The sequence below is a fragment of the Xyrauchen texanus genome, chromosome 4 (assembly GCF_025860055.1).
Source record: "Xyrauchen texanus isolate HMW12.3.18 chromosome 4, RBS_HiC_50CHRs, whole genome shotgun sequence".
In the NCBI taxonomy this organism is placed as follows: domain Eukaryota; kingdom Metazoa; phylum Chordata; class Actinopteri; order Cypriniformes; family Catostomidae; genus Xyrauchen; species Xyrauchen texanus.
In genome coordinates this window covers 38,251,853-38,271,035 of record NC_068279.1, presented here as the reverse complement: position 1 = coordinate 38,271,035, position 19,183 = coordinate 38,251,853, and the positions used below count along the sequence as shown (strand labels likewise).

The following is a 19,183-nucleotide window of genomic DNA, read 5'->3' as shown; positions in this document are numbered from 1 at the left end:
TTATCTGAGCTTTATTTCTGACTTTCTGCTCTCTGATTTCGAGTATCTACAGACTTATTCAGGTTCATTATGTCTTTTGTCAACACAAGGAGGGACTGTGTGGGTGGAGAAAGGTCTGAACATGTTTAGGGCAACATCAAAGCACACTAGTCTTTACATGAGTCACTGCATATTTTTTTAATGGGATTTCCCTGTCAATACTACATTTATTTCACATCAGAAGTCAATACCATACTAGTGGTTTCAACACTCCTGTAGTCATTGTCAAGATTAATATTTAAGTCCTCTTTACTATAAATCCCCACCTTTGACCAGCCCCAACCAGTGGGTGGCAACATACATAAAGAATATGAACTGCAAAAAAAAAAAAAAAAAAGAATGTGGAGGTGAGTGGAGATTTCTAGTAAAAAAGGACTAAAATATTAATCTGTTTCTAACCCATGCCTATTATATAAATTCTGAAGATATGGATTGATTCTCCCGAGACAGAGCACTTGTATTAAAATGAATGGGAGGACTGGGAAAACTCAAATGGCGGATGTAGAAAAGGAAGTTCCGCCTTACTGTTAAAAGAGCCAATAACCGTGATGTGAGCTAAAGAAACACAATTTATGATGCGATTGTTGTCAGATTTCACTGCTGATTTGAAATATGTTCTTTGTTTGTAATCTCATCCAAAATCCCCATTCAAGTAGTTTGGAGCTGTACTTTTATGCTGCTTGTATCCATAGAAAATACAGTATATATAGTTTTTATGTCCTTATTAATTGACTACTTGGAATATTCGTAATTTTATAAATTAATTTGTCACACTGCAGGACTAAATACATTTGAACTAGCCTATAAACTAAAAGGTTTTTGCAAATAAAAACATATTTTTCAACTACCCGTGCATAAAGTGAATGTACAATTGAATGTGCAAATAATGAAGACAGACAACAAAAAGATTTGCAAGAAATTCAACATTTTTTATTATTTTTTAGCAAATAACACTAAAAATGTTTACAAAAGCATTGTAGAAAGATCTGTGCAGTGTAAATTATCAAAACTAAAAATGAATATTACTTGAAATTATTTTGCACCTAACATGACATAAGGATTGTCAATCTCAGCAGCAAAACCACAATGCATCAGGAGTAAAAGATGAAATGTTCAGTGTTTTTAAGACCACCCTCAAAGATGTCGTGAGAAAATGACAAGCCCTGAAATGCAAAGAAAAGAAAGAAAAAAACACTAACAAATAATTGCTACACTGCTTAAATGTGTCGCTACTGAAGCGATTAAAATAAGCAAGGATGGTATGGCACTAAAAGCTCATCCCTGAAGGAGGGCATCATTCATCTAAGAAAAAAAAGGTTAGATTGCAAATGGAAACTTCCCTTGTACCCAACATGGCACTATGGCAATCTCCCTAAATGGAACTCAAAGACACTCAGCCTTCCCTTTGTTAATCCAGCTGGACAAAAGCAGTGTATTGACAGCTTGAGGAAGTTGTATAACAGGAGATCATTACACACGACAGGCTCACATCCCAAAGATACAACACAAGCATCTCTCAATCAAAGTTACAGTTTTTAGTTACAACCACATACACTGTTTCACCTCGGATTTAGGAAAATTTTTTACTTGGTTCTACTTCATAAATCTGTGGAGGAGATACAAAATAAATAAATAAGAAAACAGAAATGCGCTTGATGACCCCACTTGTAATATTACAAAATATAGAAATGAAAAATGACCAAAGAAAAGACCTTACAAATTCAGATAATGTACATACAATTTAACATATGAATACATAAATATTGTTTGTCTGATTACAAAAATTTTTACTTCATTATAAAATTTGCTTTTTACATATGGTTGTATTGCTTTGTCAATACATAATACTGAGTTTATTTGCGCACTGTGGCAACACTTTAAATGTGAAGTTCTTTGCTGTATTAAACTCGCATAGTATGCTCTGGAAATATTTTTGCAACTTAATTTAATTTTCTTTCTCTTTCATTTGCCCTTGTAGACAATGTGGTTCTGATGCTCTTGCAAATGGGAAATCGATGGCACTGTAGCTATCTCTGTGGAAAGTAAACAAACTTATCTACTAAACCATTGTTATCTTTGGTCAAGCATATAGGGAACAAGTGAACAAGGGGAAATACGTTTCAAAAGTCAACATAAAGAAGCTGGAAAACCGTATAGAATTGGCTCAGGTTCTAAATCTCACATCCTCAAGTCACATATTACGCCCCACCACTTGAGATCCAATGGTCCAGCAGGACTTTTGGCAGAGGCCGATTTAGTACATTTGTATCATGTGTGCTGATAATTAAACATGTAACTCTCCGAGAGCCCCTGTAATTAACTGGTGGTCAATTACACTAAAGCTTAATTTGCTTTTCCTCGGTTTTCAGTCAGGTACAGCTGCATAAGACACTGTAAGTGCACAATGTTTCCAGTTTAAACCTTGCACTAAATCTTTAAAGATAAGCTAAACCCATGGCATGAGCAAATTTGCCACAATGTGCGTAGCAATCCACAGAAACCACGGTTGCATCAGGAAACCGATGGTATTAAGTCAAGTCAAGTAACATTTACAAGTGTCAATCTTCCCAGCAAGTGTTTGCAATTGGATTTGTTCCCAATGTTTCCTAAATGGGAATGATTTTACAAATACATATATCTTCAGTGGACACTTTTCAAACACAAAACAACATGGGTAATGGCAATTTCCAACAAACACCCAAAACGATTTATTTGGACAAACCACTGAAATGCATGTGTGGACTTGAGCGTACAAAAAAACCAAAAGTAATATTGTTGAAAGTGTGCAGCGCTCACATCATTTTCAAGTTGATTTATATATGGCCTTAATTCATTTTTAAGAGGCAATAGTGAAGGCTTGAACGTCATGGACAGAAAAAAGAAACACAAACGTAAAACTCAAGACAGACACAAGCAGTGATTCAAGTCTCTTTTGCCTTTAGCCTCACAGAGGGTTAACATAAACTGAACATGCGCAGAAAAACGCGCAGACTTCGCGGATAACACTAAACCTGCTGATATTTTACCCTTTCTGTTGTCGGAGACTGATTAGACTGCAAGGAAGCATGCTTGTGCTCTTGTGATTACAGAACAGACGCCTTTAGATGTGAAGTGTTTCAAAGCATTTCAACTTTTTGAAATTTGATTTGCGGATGTTTCCAGACTGGATTTGGTCAGAGGTAGTCTGCCATTTCTTCTGCACATAACAGTTCCATCTTATGCCTGCCATTACCATGCAGCAAAATTACATCTTTGTGTTTGTAAGTATTTGTAAGGCAAAAGAAATATACAAGTCTCACGTGTGAGTCTTCTACGCCTCTTGTTCTTTCATTATGAAAAGATAAAAAAGCTAGTATGACTTGAAATGCATGACAACTCCAGTTCTAAGGAGTTCTGGCATCGGTTGAGTGAATGTAATAGGCCGTGAAGGCTACTGGATGTGACTCGGAGAGCGTGAAATGAAGAGGACTGCTGAAGTCGCTAGTGTCCACTTTTTGTCACACTGCATCGTGCAAAATGGTGGATGGCGAGCCACCAGAGCATTTCACCACAGTGTGACAAACACATACAAGCAAAGACATGCCTGCAGACGAACAAACACATACAGTAACACATACTGGTATGAACAATCATACACACAATGTACTGGATTGGAACCAGTTTTTTTTTTCTTAGCATATTAGACCTTTTAGGCCTCTAAATAGTTTTAGAGGAGGTAATTTGATAGTTTGCATATGTCTGTTCATTATCAGGTATGACATATAGAGCTTTATTAGTTCTTGGTCTGCCTGTGTAGACCTGTATACAGTAGTGTGGGAAGAAATTTGAAACATGTGAAAAGCACAGGCTTTCCCAGACATGAGCATGGATGGTTTCCAGTAGTTCCAGTGAATTCCTCCTGACGTTCTATCATGCTAACAGGGTTTATGACCCTTTCAGGAACTATGGATTCGGTTAACATGCAATGCATACACTTTTTTAAAGGCAAGAGAGTGTTTATCAGGCCTCTCATGACTAGGCAAAATAAGCCTCCAGAAACCCAGAGACAGCTTTGTGTTTACATATTTCTTTTGTGAGATATGTCAGTTTGAGAAGGCCATGTTCATAAACGAATAAGTAACGAGTCAACCTTAAAACAAGTGACCCTTGGGAAACGTTGGTGTTGTTTGTGTGTGAGGACTGACCCCAAAGACCAATCGCACAGTGAAAAGGAGAAAATAAAAAATAGTGAGGATGCACTTCTCGTGGATGTGATGTCCAGGTGTTAGTCCACCAATCATCTTCATCAACACTTTTGTGCCTCCACCGGTGACATGGCGATATAAGAGCCGTTCCTCAAAGGCTGGTTACTGCGGTTCTCCGGCGAATCTTCTGCTTGGTTGCTAACTTGGGTATAAGCCGTTTCGTCTTTCGTCGTCTGTATGAACATAAAGGAATGTTAGATCGCATGCCTACGATGTTAAAATCAAAGCTTTCAAATCTCAACATAAAATCACGTACCACTAGGACACTACACCAACACTATTTAATTAACATCTAACGTAACACTTTGAAACACTGCCGCACTACATCACAAAACAATAAGCATGCAGGAAAAGCAATGAACATGATTTGCAGAAACAAATGCATGTTATTGTTCTGAACATTAAACAAGGAGGGTAGCTGTATGATTCAATCAAACAAAAAAATAAAAACAAACTTTTGACTAAAATGATAACAATAGTGCACAAAATGACATGACAGGCAAATCTGAACAAAATGAAAGGAAAACGTGTGTAAGGGAAAATGAAGACTTACAGCAAAAGAATGAAAAGCTTCAGTAAAATCAATGCGTTTTACTTCATTCTGAATTGGAAAAAAAAAAGGGGGGAGGAAAATTGTTACTTTAAATGAAAAAATAACAGCATTATGCATCAATTGGCAAATTTCATGTGAAAAAATTAACACAATTAAAATAACTTTTTGGCTCATTATTAGCATCTAAAATAGTAACAACACAAATGTTTTTCAATGAACAAATATATTCATGAATAAGTTTAGTTTAAGTTTACAATTAAACTGATAATTACTGCACATTCAAAATAACACATTTCAAGTAATTCATGTGCTGAAGGTAAAGCACATGTGTTCCCTCATGCAGGTGCATTCTTGGGAATTATAACTAAGGTTAGTGCCTTTAAGGCTAGTTACACATGTGATTGACTTTAAAGCCAAGGTTGTGTTAGGCTTCTGGTATTTTGAAGACTTTGGTCTTTCCAAAATGTCCTTAATATCCTAGCATTTCTGGAGAATATTAACTTTTACTGCATATGCAGAGTTCGCTGGAAAAGGTATTGTTGACCTATGAACAACATATTTAGTCTTTCCTTAAGTTAACATTAGGCAACATAGAAGCAGCACCTAAAAAAAGTTTAGTTTTATTGTATTTTTTTACCTTTCTCTGGCGGTTCCTACAGACTAGAAAGATCAGGACCACGAGTAAAATGACCCCCAGCCCCACAATGATGACAGGAAAATTGGACACGACTGTTACAATAATCAGAAGTGTTCTCATCTGGGCAGCTGACTCGTCGTCAATAGTTGCCGTCTAAAAATATAAGGGAATTACAAAGCACTCAATGAAATGCAACAGAGTTTGAAAACATATAAAAGGAATAGTTCACCCAAAAAAGTTCTCTAATCATTCACTCACCCTCATGCCATCCCAGATGTGTATGACTTATTTCTTTTGCAGAACACAAATTAAGATTTTTAGAAGAATATCTCAGCTCTGTAGGTCCATACAATGCAAGTAAATGGTGACCAAAACTCTGAAGCTCCAAAAAGCACATAAAAGGCAGTATTCAAAGTAATTCTTACGACTTTGGTGTTTTAATAGAAGTCTTCTGAAGCGATCCAGTTGGTTTTAGGCGAGAACAGATTAACATTTAACTCCTTTTTCGCTATAAATCTTGCCAATCATGATTTCAAGCTTGAACTTCCAAACACCCTCTTGCGCCCTGCGCATGCATCAAGAACTAGGAACTGTTATCTTGAAATCATGATAGTGCCTAGAGAATGCAATGGCAAGATGTACTGTGAAAAAGCAGTCACAATCGATTGAATCACTTTAGAAGACATGGATTTGACCACTGGAGTCTTATGGATTATATTTATGTTGCCTTTATGTGCTTGTAGGAGCTTCAAAGATTTGGCCACCATTCACTTGCATTGTATGGATCAACAGAGCGGAGATATTCTTCTAAAAATCTCCGTTTATGTTTAGCAGAAGATGAGAGAAATTTTTGCTTTTTGGGTGAACTTTCTCTTTAAGTATGTAAACAAGCAAACTGGTTTTGAAAGTAATAAGGACGAAATGAAAAACTTACCTCATTGACATACATGATAGGGAAAATAGTCCCATTCAGGAATTTAGTTTTTCTAAAAGGGGGGGGGGCAATCGACAAGTTAGCATAATTACACGTTCGCATAAGAGACAAAAATAGCTTTTTTTTCATTCCAAATGTACATGATTTTGATTTCTGAGATGTTTTACTCACGGGAAGCCACTGACTCTCTTCAAGATGACATTGAGCTGAGCTCTCTTGCAGGCACGAATGGGGACCCCTGTGGTCTACAGAAAATAAGCAAGGGACAATTTCCCATTAAAAGTCATCACAAAACATCACAAACAGACTTTGATCTATTCCATCTAGAACACGGTGTTAAATATGCTCTCAATCAATGAGAGAACGTGCCCAATAACACTGCGGTTACTGAGATTAAGCTAGTATTCAGCTAGTCATGTGATCTCAACATTTTGGCCCCCATGAGGGGACCCTCTCCATGTAGAATGAACAGCTTTCATAAGGTTACTATTATGGCTGGTGTCTCCATTTTAAATATATTTCTCAAAACTACCATTAATTTCTTTAAAAGGTTCAACTTTAATGAGGAACAAAACTCTGATCTTACTTTTATAACATGAACTAAGATCAAACATCAACATGAGGGTACATTTTTCCATCATTGAATGCTATGAAAAATACAGTAATGACATAATGGCACTCTAGGGAAATTCAGGTGTGGTTTCACATTCAGTTGTGTTTACCAAAGTTTGTCCAGTTGTGGTAAGGAAGGGTGCATACTGTTTACACACTACAAAACCACAAGAGAACTAACAGGTCATGCTGTAAAACAAAGGAACCATAGTGTCTGCGGCGCTGCTTACAGGGTTGATGTCCAGGTAAGTTTCGTGCTCCTCCTCATTTGGATTCATCCCTTCAATAGCATTGATGTAGCTGTGATCGGCTTGGTAGAAATGAGGGAATGACACAACAATGGGAGCACCTGTACATAAAAGGAAAAACAGAAACACGCAGACTTATTTGATGTTCCTGTGGAAAATATTTATAGAGCACCTGTCTAGTTCAAATCAGGAAAAGTAAAGGTCTTTTTATAATGACCTTTCATAAAGATAAAAACATGACGAACATCATCTGAAAATCCATCTCTCATGTTTTGATATTTTCCACTATCTGAAATAATACCCCTAAGGAAAATGTATGATTGCAACGTACTTTCAGGGGGTTTTCTTTTTGCAAACTAGCCGAAAATAAAACTTCCTCTTTCAGTAGTGAGCAATGAGTGGCAACAGGGTAAGTACACTACAAAAGTATGTAAACTATGTATGCTTGTTGAACATTTAATTTCAAAACCATGTGCATGTCCACATACTTGGCCATGTAGTGTACCTGAACACCTACCAAATGCACAAAATACTACATTAGTGAGATGTTGAGATCATAAACTAAACATAATTCCTCAGTAGCTCTTATTCATAGTATGTTACTATCACATTTCAATGACATTCTAAATGTGACTATTAAATGACCAGACATGACCTCCTCTGGGAAAGATGACTAATCAAAGCATGTGCAAATTCAAACAGCTGTGTCAGAAGTGCTGGCATGATAAAAGTGAGTTTACAACCATCTGATAATAATGTTAGCTTAATAGTTTATGGGGGAAGCAATACAGGCTGTGGAAGAGCAATCAGTTGGAGGACACCTACAGTGGGTCAAGTGGCTAATAAATACAATCAAATGGTACTAAAAGTTATTCATTAAGCACTGAACCCTGATGCCTCTTTCATAGTCCAGGAGTGAGCAAACACCACCAGACAGATATGACATGAACTCGAGTTAGAAGGGCCACAGATCAGTAATGAGAAATCCAAAAATTCAATACTATTTACACATGTGGTTTGGCTACACGTCAGTCTAGAACATCCATTTAGGCCACTGCTATTTTATGCCCTCTTATGTGTTCACACAGCACAGACTTAATGAAAATGTATTATTAGTGCTAAAAATGAAAAGGCATGTGCTCAGAATGCAGTCATCAGAATGCAGTCATCAATGTCATTAGTAACTGAACTGCGTGTGAACAGAACTGAATTTTGCACTCTAAAACAGGACTGACATCCGTATTTCTGAAAGTACAAGCACCTACAGAGAGCCTAAACAAATATCTGTATTTTAAAAATGACCATATTTACCATGTAACTCCAGGAAATCTAGAACCTTTCAAAACTAAACCTTTTTAACACCATAAAACCTGCTCCAACAAACATGGTGTACCTTGCCGACAGACGCTGACTTTAAGGACTCCCTTTCCGAGGCAATCTCCGGCAGGCACGCAAAATCCAGCGTTGCTTGGATTCTCATCAGGGGGAGCTAGTACATCTGAAGGAGGGGCGAAGCGGAAGGCAGGGATGCCCTTCACCTCTGTGTCTCTCACATAACTTAAATGAATAGACCTATACACACACAAAACAACATGAGTAGCAGTATAAATAATAACTTGATCTAATAAAAAAATTAAGTCATGAAAAAGTTGTGATCCCGCTTTTATACCCGCATAATAGGACAGATTTTTTAAAGGTAGTAAATACATATTTTCACAACACTGCAGAAATGTTTTTAGTAAGACTTCCTAATGTTTTAGGAACCTACAACATCCAACCATGTAGTAGCACATATGCAGCTGTCAAAAGGTTTTTGCCAAGGACACCTTTCAAAGTAGATGGTTACCAGTAACATTTAAAACACTTTTAGTGAGCAAAAGAGAAAGGAATAGAGATCAAATACAAGACTAATACGTGTTCTGAATTTGCCATAGCTACTGTATCCGATTTATGTCAATCTAAAAGATCAGCACATTTCCAGGACTCTAGTCATATTTCTTGGCCGCTTTTGGTAAGTCTAATACGCAAACTGTACGTCAAGTTTTGGTTACTACCTTATTTTTTTAATAGGTGTGGCTTCAGCATATTTGTAAAATGTTGCAATGTGACGTAACCTAACTGCAACCACAAAGCAACTTTGTGAAATGTTGTAAGAATGTTTTGTGCTTGCTGGGATGACCTTGTAAGTCTCTAAACACATTGCTTACCGGCAGAGATCAGCAGCAAAGATGTAGAGGAGCTCTTTCCTGGACAGGAAGGTGTGGAACACACTGCCATCAGTACCATTGATCATGTTGCTCTGGTTTGACGACCACCAATTCATCTGACTGAGAGAAAATGAGAAAATGAATAGATGGTGACTACACAGTTTTCTTTAGAACACAAAAAGGTTTATTTATTACTCTATATATATATATATTTGTTTAACTAAAATACAAATGTTCATGGAATTCCACATCTTATAGAGGATGCTTTATTATATTTTAAGTATTGGGAACAGTGAAATGGGGTTATTGAACAGTGCAGTAGTGCTTGTCATGGACTTTACACTTTGGTATTGACATGTCTACCATCTAATACAAGCATACTGTGCATGTGTAACCCAGTTTCCAAAGGTTAAGAGAGCAGAAGCCAAGTGAGTGTGCAAATATTCTCATTATGTCAGTAAGGCTATGCAGAGTTTGCAAGGATGAATGTACCTTATTCCATTCCATGTGTCGATCTTGCCATAGTCCATGTAGTTTTTCTCTCCAGTATGGAAGACAAATTCACCCTCATGGGTTCCATTTTTCTGTAGTCAAAGAATGTTATATTTAAAATAATAATCATAAACTGTTAAATAAAAATGATCTGAATCACTGGTCAGGGAAGAGGGAAGAAAGGTCAATAATGTAGCAAAGTGGGTTGTTTATGTCCTGGTCTGAAAGCAGAAAGCCAAAATGTTTTATTAATGCTTACACGCACTGGCTCACACGCCCTGAAATCGTTCCTATTCAATAGCTTTTTCTAAATACAATTAGCATATAATCCCCAAAGAGTGTCTAAAACCTATTAGAGTAAATCAGGCCATTGTGTCAAACCTGGTAAACTGGTCAACATCTGTAGTCAGTGGCGAACAGTATAAAAATGACGTCACAAGATTATCATAGTCTGATACGCATACAGTTTGGAAAAAAAGATGCGATGAAAGTGAATGGTGACTGAAAAGTCTCCTTTTGCATTTTACAGTTTAAAGAAAGTAATATGGGTTCAGAACATCAGGAGGATGAAATATCCATTTAAATTCAGTACAGGAAAAAAATTATATCCTTAAACTATCAAACACAGTCTGGGGGTAAAAAGAATCAACTAATGCTCTTTTTCTTCTTTTGACAATATTGTCCACAAATATAATTATTTCCAACTGACAGAACTGTACCTGAGCTTTTCTCTTTATTTTGACTTGCCAATTATGAATATTATGATGATACTCTTTCAAATTCTTACATTGTACATGAGGCCAAAATGCTCATCCACTTCTGGTCTAAAGGAGTGGAGTTTGGAAAGCAGCGGATCTTTGAAACCCCACAACATCTCATGGACTGTGCGATTCATAAAAACTTCAATCCCCATGGATCCCATCCACATAGACACAGCAGACCTCAAAAAGAAGGAGTAGGAATTTAACTCATTCATTACAGCCTGAAAAAGAAAGAAAGAGAATTTAGAGCAAATTCTTTGCATTTGGATCGGAGATCATCAGGTAAAGGAAAACGAAGTCTAAATGTAAAATTACTTGTTGCCTATTTGAAAAACAAGCTTCTTACAATGAATGGAATGTTAACTGTTGTCACACGGTCAACCTCGGGATCTCCCACTGACATGCTGCGAAGAAACACAAAGCTCTTGGGGTTTGTGGCAAAGATTTTAGTCCCATTTTCAAGGAAAGTGACATTTTCCCTGGGACGGTATTCCCTGTTAGGAAAGAGAAACATTTTATTTAATGTTAATATCATAATTGTATTTTTGTATTTATTTTTAAATAAAATTCTAGATTTTAGAATTCTAGTAAAGGAAAATAAAGAAAATGATGGCTGTGAAATTTAACATGTTCATTTTGCAATTAATAGATAAATTAATTTAAAAAAAAATACACATTAATGCAGTATCATTTTTCTTTTCTTTTTTTTATTATTATTTTATTCCTGAAATGTTTTCCCCCACTTCTTGTGGCTAAGATTTGCACATATAAATTTTCAAGAGGTACAAGCTTGCCTAAGTTTTAAGATTTAGCATTCAATTTGGTTAGTATATGTACTGTATACTGTATATAATGTCAAATAATGCACTGGCGACGTACAATATGTTTATCTTCCAAATAAAACTTGATATGAATGGAATTTGCACATTTGATCCTATAACACAAAAAGATTTGGCCCAACTTTTAATTAAAGTATGTCCATTGATTTTATGGCATGTCTACATACAGTATAATTGTATCAAAAATGTATTCCTGTAAAATCTAAGATCCCCTAATCTAACTCTTTCAACAAAATGCTTTAAAATGAACATTTAAATAAATGAAATTTAAATAAGTTCTTTGAGACAATATATATATATTTATGATTATATTTTACTGTTTGCTTTAATGTACCATGATTAATAACAATAAATCACAAAAAAATGTCAGATTATTTAGTTAATCGATTCACAGCCCTAAAAAAAAACATTATTTCTATTTTTTCCCAGTGCGTCATTAATATATGACATTTAGTTTGAAATTAGTAGGCAAAACTTTCTTGTTTCCTATCTTCTACAATGCATGAGCCACTTCCTGACTGGGGTGCTGCGGTTGTCACTGACAACAGACTGTATCGTTCAGAAAACAAATGATTTCAAGTAGCCCTGAATGACGAAGTTGTCTTGCACAAAAATTATGAACCTGCTCATGACAACATTCCACCAAACAACTGAATATCTCAACTTTATTACTATTAGAGACATTATATCACCTGTAAGTGTATGGTCCCATTTGAGTGACTTTTGGCTTCGCCTTGCCAGCCAAGAACTCATCTGGATTGGTAACACTGAAGAAGAAATACTGCATGTATACAGGAGGCGGTGGATTTATCCAGCCTTCCAATACTCTGCTGTTCTCTCCTAATGTGATCTCCTGTAAATCAAACAAATTACAGTCAAGAGATTTTGACAACAGACAATGTGTGTAACCTATATGCTCTGATATATGTATATGATGTTATATACTTTCATATGTTTTGTCTCTTTAAATTCACAGGTTAAAGGGATAGTCCACCCAGAAAGGAAACTCCTGTCATCATTAACTCACCCTCTGTCACCATTCACTTTCATTGTGTGGAAAAAAAGATGGAAAGACCGGTCTCTAACATTACTAACATCTTTTGTGTTCCATGAAAGATAGTCATACAGGTTTGGTATAACAAGAGGATTAATAAATGATGACAGAACTTTCATTTTGGGTGAACAAGCCCTTTTAAAGAGTTCTCGTAAAATCTTGCGAGAATGTTGCCTAATTTAGGGAAGAAACAACACAAAGGCTCTGTGCTTGCCTGTTGAAAGCTGACTTTAGGCTAAAGGTTCCAGGTAAAATTTCAAAGCCCTGGGATTTCAGAGTGCTGGGATGAGGTAAAAAAAAAAAAAAAAAGAGGAGGAAAGACCTCAGCAGACTGTCAGGCTGATTCAAAGTTATAGAAGAGGAAGAAAAACATCAACAATCAGCAGTCTGTTCCAGATGAGTAGCTCAAATAAACATGTTTTTAAGGGTGGTATCTGACTGAATTCAGCTTCAGAACGTATGTTCAGCAGTTACACTTCTCTCTTCGGGAGTGTCTTGATCCGAACTTGGAAAGGAGAAACAAATGTTCATTTTGAAATGATTAACTAACAACTGGCCTACTACTAGAGTACAGAACAGAGTGACTAGAACACATTTGTGTAAGGACGCATCAGGGCTCCACAGGGTGACTCATGCCAAACCCATAACAAACAAGGATTTATACCAAAATGTTGCCTTGAAATGCAGATAACACTATCTGGAATCAGAAGCCATGACTTCAGGACTGTTGCAGAGACTTGTACCAGCTCCACCAAAACAGTTTTTAGTAGTAGTTTTAAGGTTTTGGTCAGCTGGCTGAGGAAGGGCCTTGGTTGCAGCAAGGTTTTTGTTTGCGTTTCAATCAGTTTTCCTACATCTAATCTGCGAGCACATTTACATGCATGTTCTTGCACCAATTATGCTTAATAGGCCGACAACATTTTGTCATATAAACGCTTTTGCTTTATCGGTGTAAGGCTATAAACGGCTCACGAAAAAAAAACTATCAACATGGGTAGATTTTTGCCCATAGCCCGATTTTGCATTGCATGTAAACACTTTTCACAGCATTCTTGCCGGCTTATCCGATGTATTATGCAAGTCTTACACATACCACTTCATGCTTTGACGTCAAAAGCAGATAATAACTTGATTACTTCAAATTTTATGTAAATGCAGTTTTCTCGTTTTGTCTTATTTTTTAATTTAGTTATCAGCATATTGGTGTGCATGTAAATGGGCTGAAACTTACAATGGTAGCATGTAATATTATATTTGTGTGCAGAGAAATGCATTTCATAACCATCTGCAAACCAGCAATTCACTCGTGACTAAATTGTGCATTATTATCACAGCAAAATCCAAAGAACAATATCAAAGTGCTCCATCTTTGTTCAAACCGGTCAGATCACTTATTCAAAGGAGCATCTGTCTTTTGAACAGGGGAATTTTTCACATGGAAGCTGTAAATGGGCTCTTTATTATTAGGCACTAGCCGGTGCTTGGTAAAGTATCGAGTACTGAGGAAAATCTGTAAGCTTTTCAACTTGTTCAACCATGTGTAATAAAATAAGACTATAGCTTTTCTTTAAAGTAAGATTATGTTGCATCACACTCTTTGATTCTCTTTCCTAATGTTTTGGGATTTCTGAGAAGGCCTGTTTAAGCAGTTTTGCTTTGAACCATACTGACATCAGACTTTAATTACATTTGGTGAAAAAGGTGTTTCTGATTAAAAAAAATATTAATCCGTTTTAGCTCATAGATAGCCATTTAAGTTTAATTAGCCACACCTCAGTAAGTATAAACATTCTTTGTCATTTTATTTGACTATGGTTACATTCAATACAGCTCAATGGCCAATTCTGTCACTATTCTGGTCACACATGATCCACTGGGAAGCTTATAATAATGATTTGATGGAATCTAATACTTTTAATCATTATTATACTGAATAATCAAAAGATTAAAGACTGATTCAGAAAACAAACCATCTCATCTGCCTCTATTGCTGAGCAAAACTGCTGAGCTCAACAACCTTGAGAGAGGTCTTTGAAGGTCCTTAATGGACATCACTGTTAGGACATTTTAAAACCTTGATCAACCATCTTTAAAACCTTCATACAGCCAAGGTAAGAATAACAATAAATGTTATTATTTTGATAGCAAGGTCATTTGTCCATTACATTAAAGTACTTAACATTAAAAAAATGCCAAGACAAGCAGCAGATACCAGAGGCTGTCCTCAGTCAAGTGGTGGTACCAGCCACTGGAAATTTTTTATAAATTGCACACTATGATGATCCAAAGCCATTACACTGGCAGGAGCACCACTGCATTACCTTATAATATTAATTCACAGCAAGGAATGAACAAATTCATAAGCCTCTAAAAGCTGCAGAGAAAGCAGCACTGTAAAAAATGTAATGGCATTTTATCCATCTTATGGGGTTTGAGTCACAAATACAACAAAATGTGAATTAATTTGAATCTACATAAAAACACATTACACCAACCATATTCCCCCAAATGTTGTCCCAACTAGCCTAAAAGAGTCTGAACGAACAATTTAATATTGAACAATGTTGCTGATTTGTGAGTGCTCAGCATGCATTGCAGCATTAATAAATGATGTGGTTAGTGTTATAGGCTTCTTTGTTTGCGGTTTGCTGACTTTGTTGTTGTTGACGTATCTTTTGCCACTGTTAGTCAGTTGATGTGTGGTGATCTTAAGAGCTCATCTTTTAACTTAATGAGGTTTGTGGATTGTCACCGTTCAGACTGATCTCACAGTGAAATCAGAAACAGTAGGTTGACTTTTCTTTAGCTAAATTCAGTCTGTGCTTCCCGAAATTCGAAACACTGCCCCCAGTGGCCAAAGCAGTAAGTCTTGTTGGGCATATGGGCATGGGTCAGCTCTATTTTCCAGGGTGAAATGTCCACAGAGGGGCACCAAAAGCAAGTTGTGAAGAGAGTTGATTTTTGCTGCACAGGTAGTAATACAGTGAAGAGGAATGTGCATTATGTAAACGGAACCCTGTTCAAATTGTTTAGTGAACAAACGTTCAAATTGACTAAACAAAGCAATGCTACAAAGGAGAAATCATTAAGGCAGTTGTTGAGGGAACTAATCATTTTAAATGCTTTTGTTTTGTTTTTTAACTTTGCTCACCAATTCATTTATTACACTGAGTGAGTAAAGGAAGCTAGAATTGTCACTCAAGATAAACAGAGCATTCAGAGGATAAACTGCCCAAGAGCTACACAATACGTTGCATATACTAACTCCAACATACCATCCACTCCATGCCCTGCCCAAAAAACACACATGACCTGAGGGCTTGAAAAGTTGTTTTGTCTAGAGAACTGAATTCTAATGGATTGTGACGAGAAGACTTTTGAGGTCCGTATGCAATAAAAACATGCCGGAACTACTTATAATATGAAAGTTGACACATTATATCATGAAAGTTCCTTTCTTTAAGACCCTATAATCCTCGATATCAGTGGTTCTCAACCTTTTTACCTCAAGGCCCCCCCACTGTCCAAGACAATATTTGAAGGTCCCCTGGCCCGAAACTAGACGTGTCTGATTAAAATAATTAATCATGGATTATTTTTTATTCTAGAAGTTTCAAAAAGAGTCTGTTTATAATTTGTAGACATCCAAATGTATTCATTTTATTTTATTTTTCAGCATTTGAATTAAACTGGATTATTCAAAATTAGTTTTAATTGAATTTGAGGCCCCCTAGTAGGTCCTGGCCCCCTGGTTGAGAACCACTGCTCTAGATCATCTCATTTGGCCCTAAATGACATATACGTTTAATTTCCAGCCAAGTTAACCTGACTCACAGATGACCGTTACCACCAACATGAACACCCACAGTGAACACTACACTTGGTTAAAAATACTGAGGGGCGGAGGGTCAGAATTCCAAGTATTTTTACAAGAAGAGCAAGCAGAGACCCTCCCCCACATACACACCTCCCCCTTACCATATATATGCTGAATGATCAGGCAACCTGACATTTCACATTAAAGAAGGATTTGCAATGCATAATAACCTGATAGGGAAAACATTTCATTCACAGACAGACTGCAGGTGTGCATGAGAAAGGCAGAGAAAAACACGTATTTTCCACAATGTGATGGGGTTTCGTGGTCACAGTCAGGGTTGCAACCCACTTCGACCGTTCAGGAGGAATAACAGAAGCACATTTATACGTCATGGTGATTTGATATCATGTGTTGACTACCTAAATGTTAGAGGAACATTGAATGATCAAAACATGTAGCGTTGCATTACTACCGCCAATAGAACAACGTGTAGGGGACATGATGAAATTGGTATGACCCTCCCCCCATATACAGCAGCAATGCATAAACCCTCTATCTGACTGAAGGGACTAATGTGACAATATAATGTATACTTGTTCAATGACAGCAATGATTTCGCAAAATCACGAACTACTCCACATGATGCTCTCTCTCGAAATAGAGCATAAAACATCGTGTACGGCTTTAATAAGCCGGTCATATGACATCAGATGAGCACTTGAGGGGAATTACGTTAGTGTGACACTTTTCTCCATGCAGGTCTTACCTTTTTGATGCGTTCTTGAATCATTGTTTGGAAGACTTGAGCCACAAGAAGGGCGATTCCCAAAATGAGCAGATGAGCGCACACGATCGCTGTGGCGTAAATGGTGCAAGATCTTCTCGTCATTGTTGATGGTTTAAAATGGGCAAATTAACATGTAAATAATAATGTATTACAATACTTCCTTGAGCAATTGCTCGAGCCTTTCCACACCTGGTCTATCTTTCTGTCTTCCTCTCCACTCAAAGTAAGCTCGCGATAAGCTACTTGGTCTGAACTTCAATCACTACTTGAGGACCACTTGATGATGTGCCTCCGTTTCTCTGATCGTCCTAAAGCCCGAGTCTCTTTAGCCCCTCTCTATATCATTAGGAAATGACATACACGATACCAGTGATGTGCGATTGGGAGTGTTGCTCGGATGCTGAGATAGAGACTATCGGCTGCAATGTAGAGAAACGGAGGTCTTCTCCTCCTCCCTCAGTAGATTCAAATGAGCCAGTCATGCATGAGGAACACACTTTTTGGAGCGGGGGGCGTGTTGAACCTCCCCCAGAGCTGAGGTCACACTTTAAAGGGGGGTTTTAAGACGGGATTACACATGCCAATGTCATATCGCCAAAGTAAATATGTACTTTTTACTGAAGGGTTAATTTATTAACAAATAAGTGTTCATATTAAGAGGAAACATGCTAAATAAGTGGCATAATTCATGTTTCTTTTTCTATCTTTGTTTGGAAGAATAGTTCGGGATGCAAAATGCATTGCATGTTGCATGCATTAACGTGTTATGGTAATGTTTTGCATGTGACTGTAGTTGCAACGTCCTGACTTGTCAAAATATATTAAACTCTGGCTGATTTAAACCTAGTGGAACAGACGTTACAGCACAGCGGGGAGTTTGTTTTTTTAAAAGACATGATGTGCGTCCCGCTATCTGCGATCGTGTCTCCTTAAAACACCATTGAATGAACATGAATAATGGGCGGCTCACAAGGTAAACCATGATTGACGCAAGCCTTTTGTTCGAGGAACTCGCGATTCTATTGGATGACGTCTTCCCGGACCACCGTTCTAAGACCGCCCCTGGGCAAACGTGATTGGTCAAGGCATCGAGAGTGTGATACTGAATTTGATCGACTGATTTCGAGGCGGAGCCTATTTAAAGGCATATCGGGGCGGTTGAAGCACGTTGGAAATTTCATGGTGGTCTCACTCAGCACAGAAAGCAGAGTTTGACAAAGATGATGGTTTGTCGTATGAAATGTCATGCTTGTGAAGCAGTTTGAAAGTAGTTAAGAAAGCCAGCTTACATAAATTCTTGTTATGTCTTACTCTTTAAAGACTGGGGCTTGTTTGGACTTTATTTGTTATTTTAAATGAATTGTATTTGTATCTATTTCCCCATCGTTTTGATGTTGCAAAGGCACAAATAACAATCTCGATATTTATTAAAATAGATTTAAAAGAGATTACTTTGCTTTTATTGTCATTTTTTTCATTTAATATTTATTCCTTCAGGTGGAAAACATTTATACATATAAATTATGTGATCCAAAGTGCATTTGAACAGCGGTGAAACACTTTCTTATTATGTGTTACATTCATACGAGCAGACAGAGAATTAATTTTGAAGTAGAAGAAATAGAAATAAACCTTGTGTAAATTGTTAGAATTACTCTAAGCGAAAGTTATTTCTTTGCCATTATACCTGCAAATGTTACTAGAAACAATCCTATTTTTTTTATCAAGAAAATTCATGTTGGATCATAATTAATTTTTTTCTTGTAAGACCTTTGATATTAGGGCAAAAATCATATTCTTGATAATAATGTTTGTTTTCCTGTAAAATTATCAAAAAATCTTTAAACAAGTTCAATTTGATTTATCTTACTTTAGAAACAACACTGCATAAGATATTTAGGTTTTTCAGATAATTTATTTTTAACATGTGTATTTTGTCTTACTGGACTGACAGAG

General features: G+C 36.7%; 1 protein-coding gene across 2 annotated transcripts; it reads right to left on the bottom strand.

Annotated features, from left to right (window-relative positions):
• Positions 1 to 953: 953 nt before the first annotated feature.
• On the bottom strand, positions 954 to 17,677 carry LOC127642560 (lysosome membrane protein 2-like). 2 transcript variants are annotated; one of them, XM_052125197.1, is made up of 13 exons: positions 17,207 to 17,677; positions 12,259 to 12,419; positions 11,074 to 11,221; positions 10,754 to 10,948; positions 9,967 to 10,058; positions 9,475 to 9,594; positions 8,661 to 8,839; positions 7,250 to 7,368; positions 6,579 to 6,652; positions 6,408 to 6,459; positions 5,474 to 5,626; positions 4,837 to 4,884; positions 954 to 4,456 (listed from the first exon to the last, which is right to left on the bottom strand). In XM_052125197.1, the coding sequence occupies exons 1-13, from the start codon at positions 17,327 to 17,329 to the stop codon at positions 4,325 to 4,327; spliced, it is 1,596 nt and encodes a 531-aa protein (XP_051981157.1). In that variant the 5' UTR covers positions 17,330 to 17,677; the 3' UTR covers positions 954 to 4,324. The 2 variants fall into 2 exon arrangements, with proteins under 2 accessions (XP_051981157.1, XP_051981165.1); XM_052125205.1 differs by lacking the exon at positions 4,837 to 4,884.
• Positions 17,678 to 19,183: the final 1,506 nt, after the last annotated feature.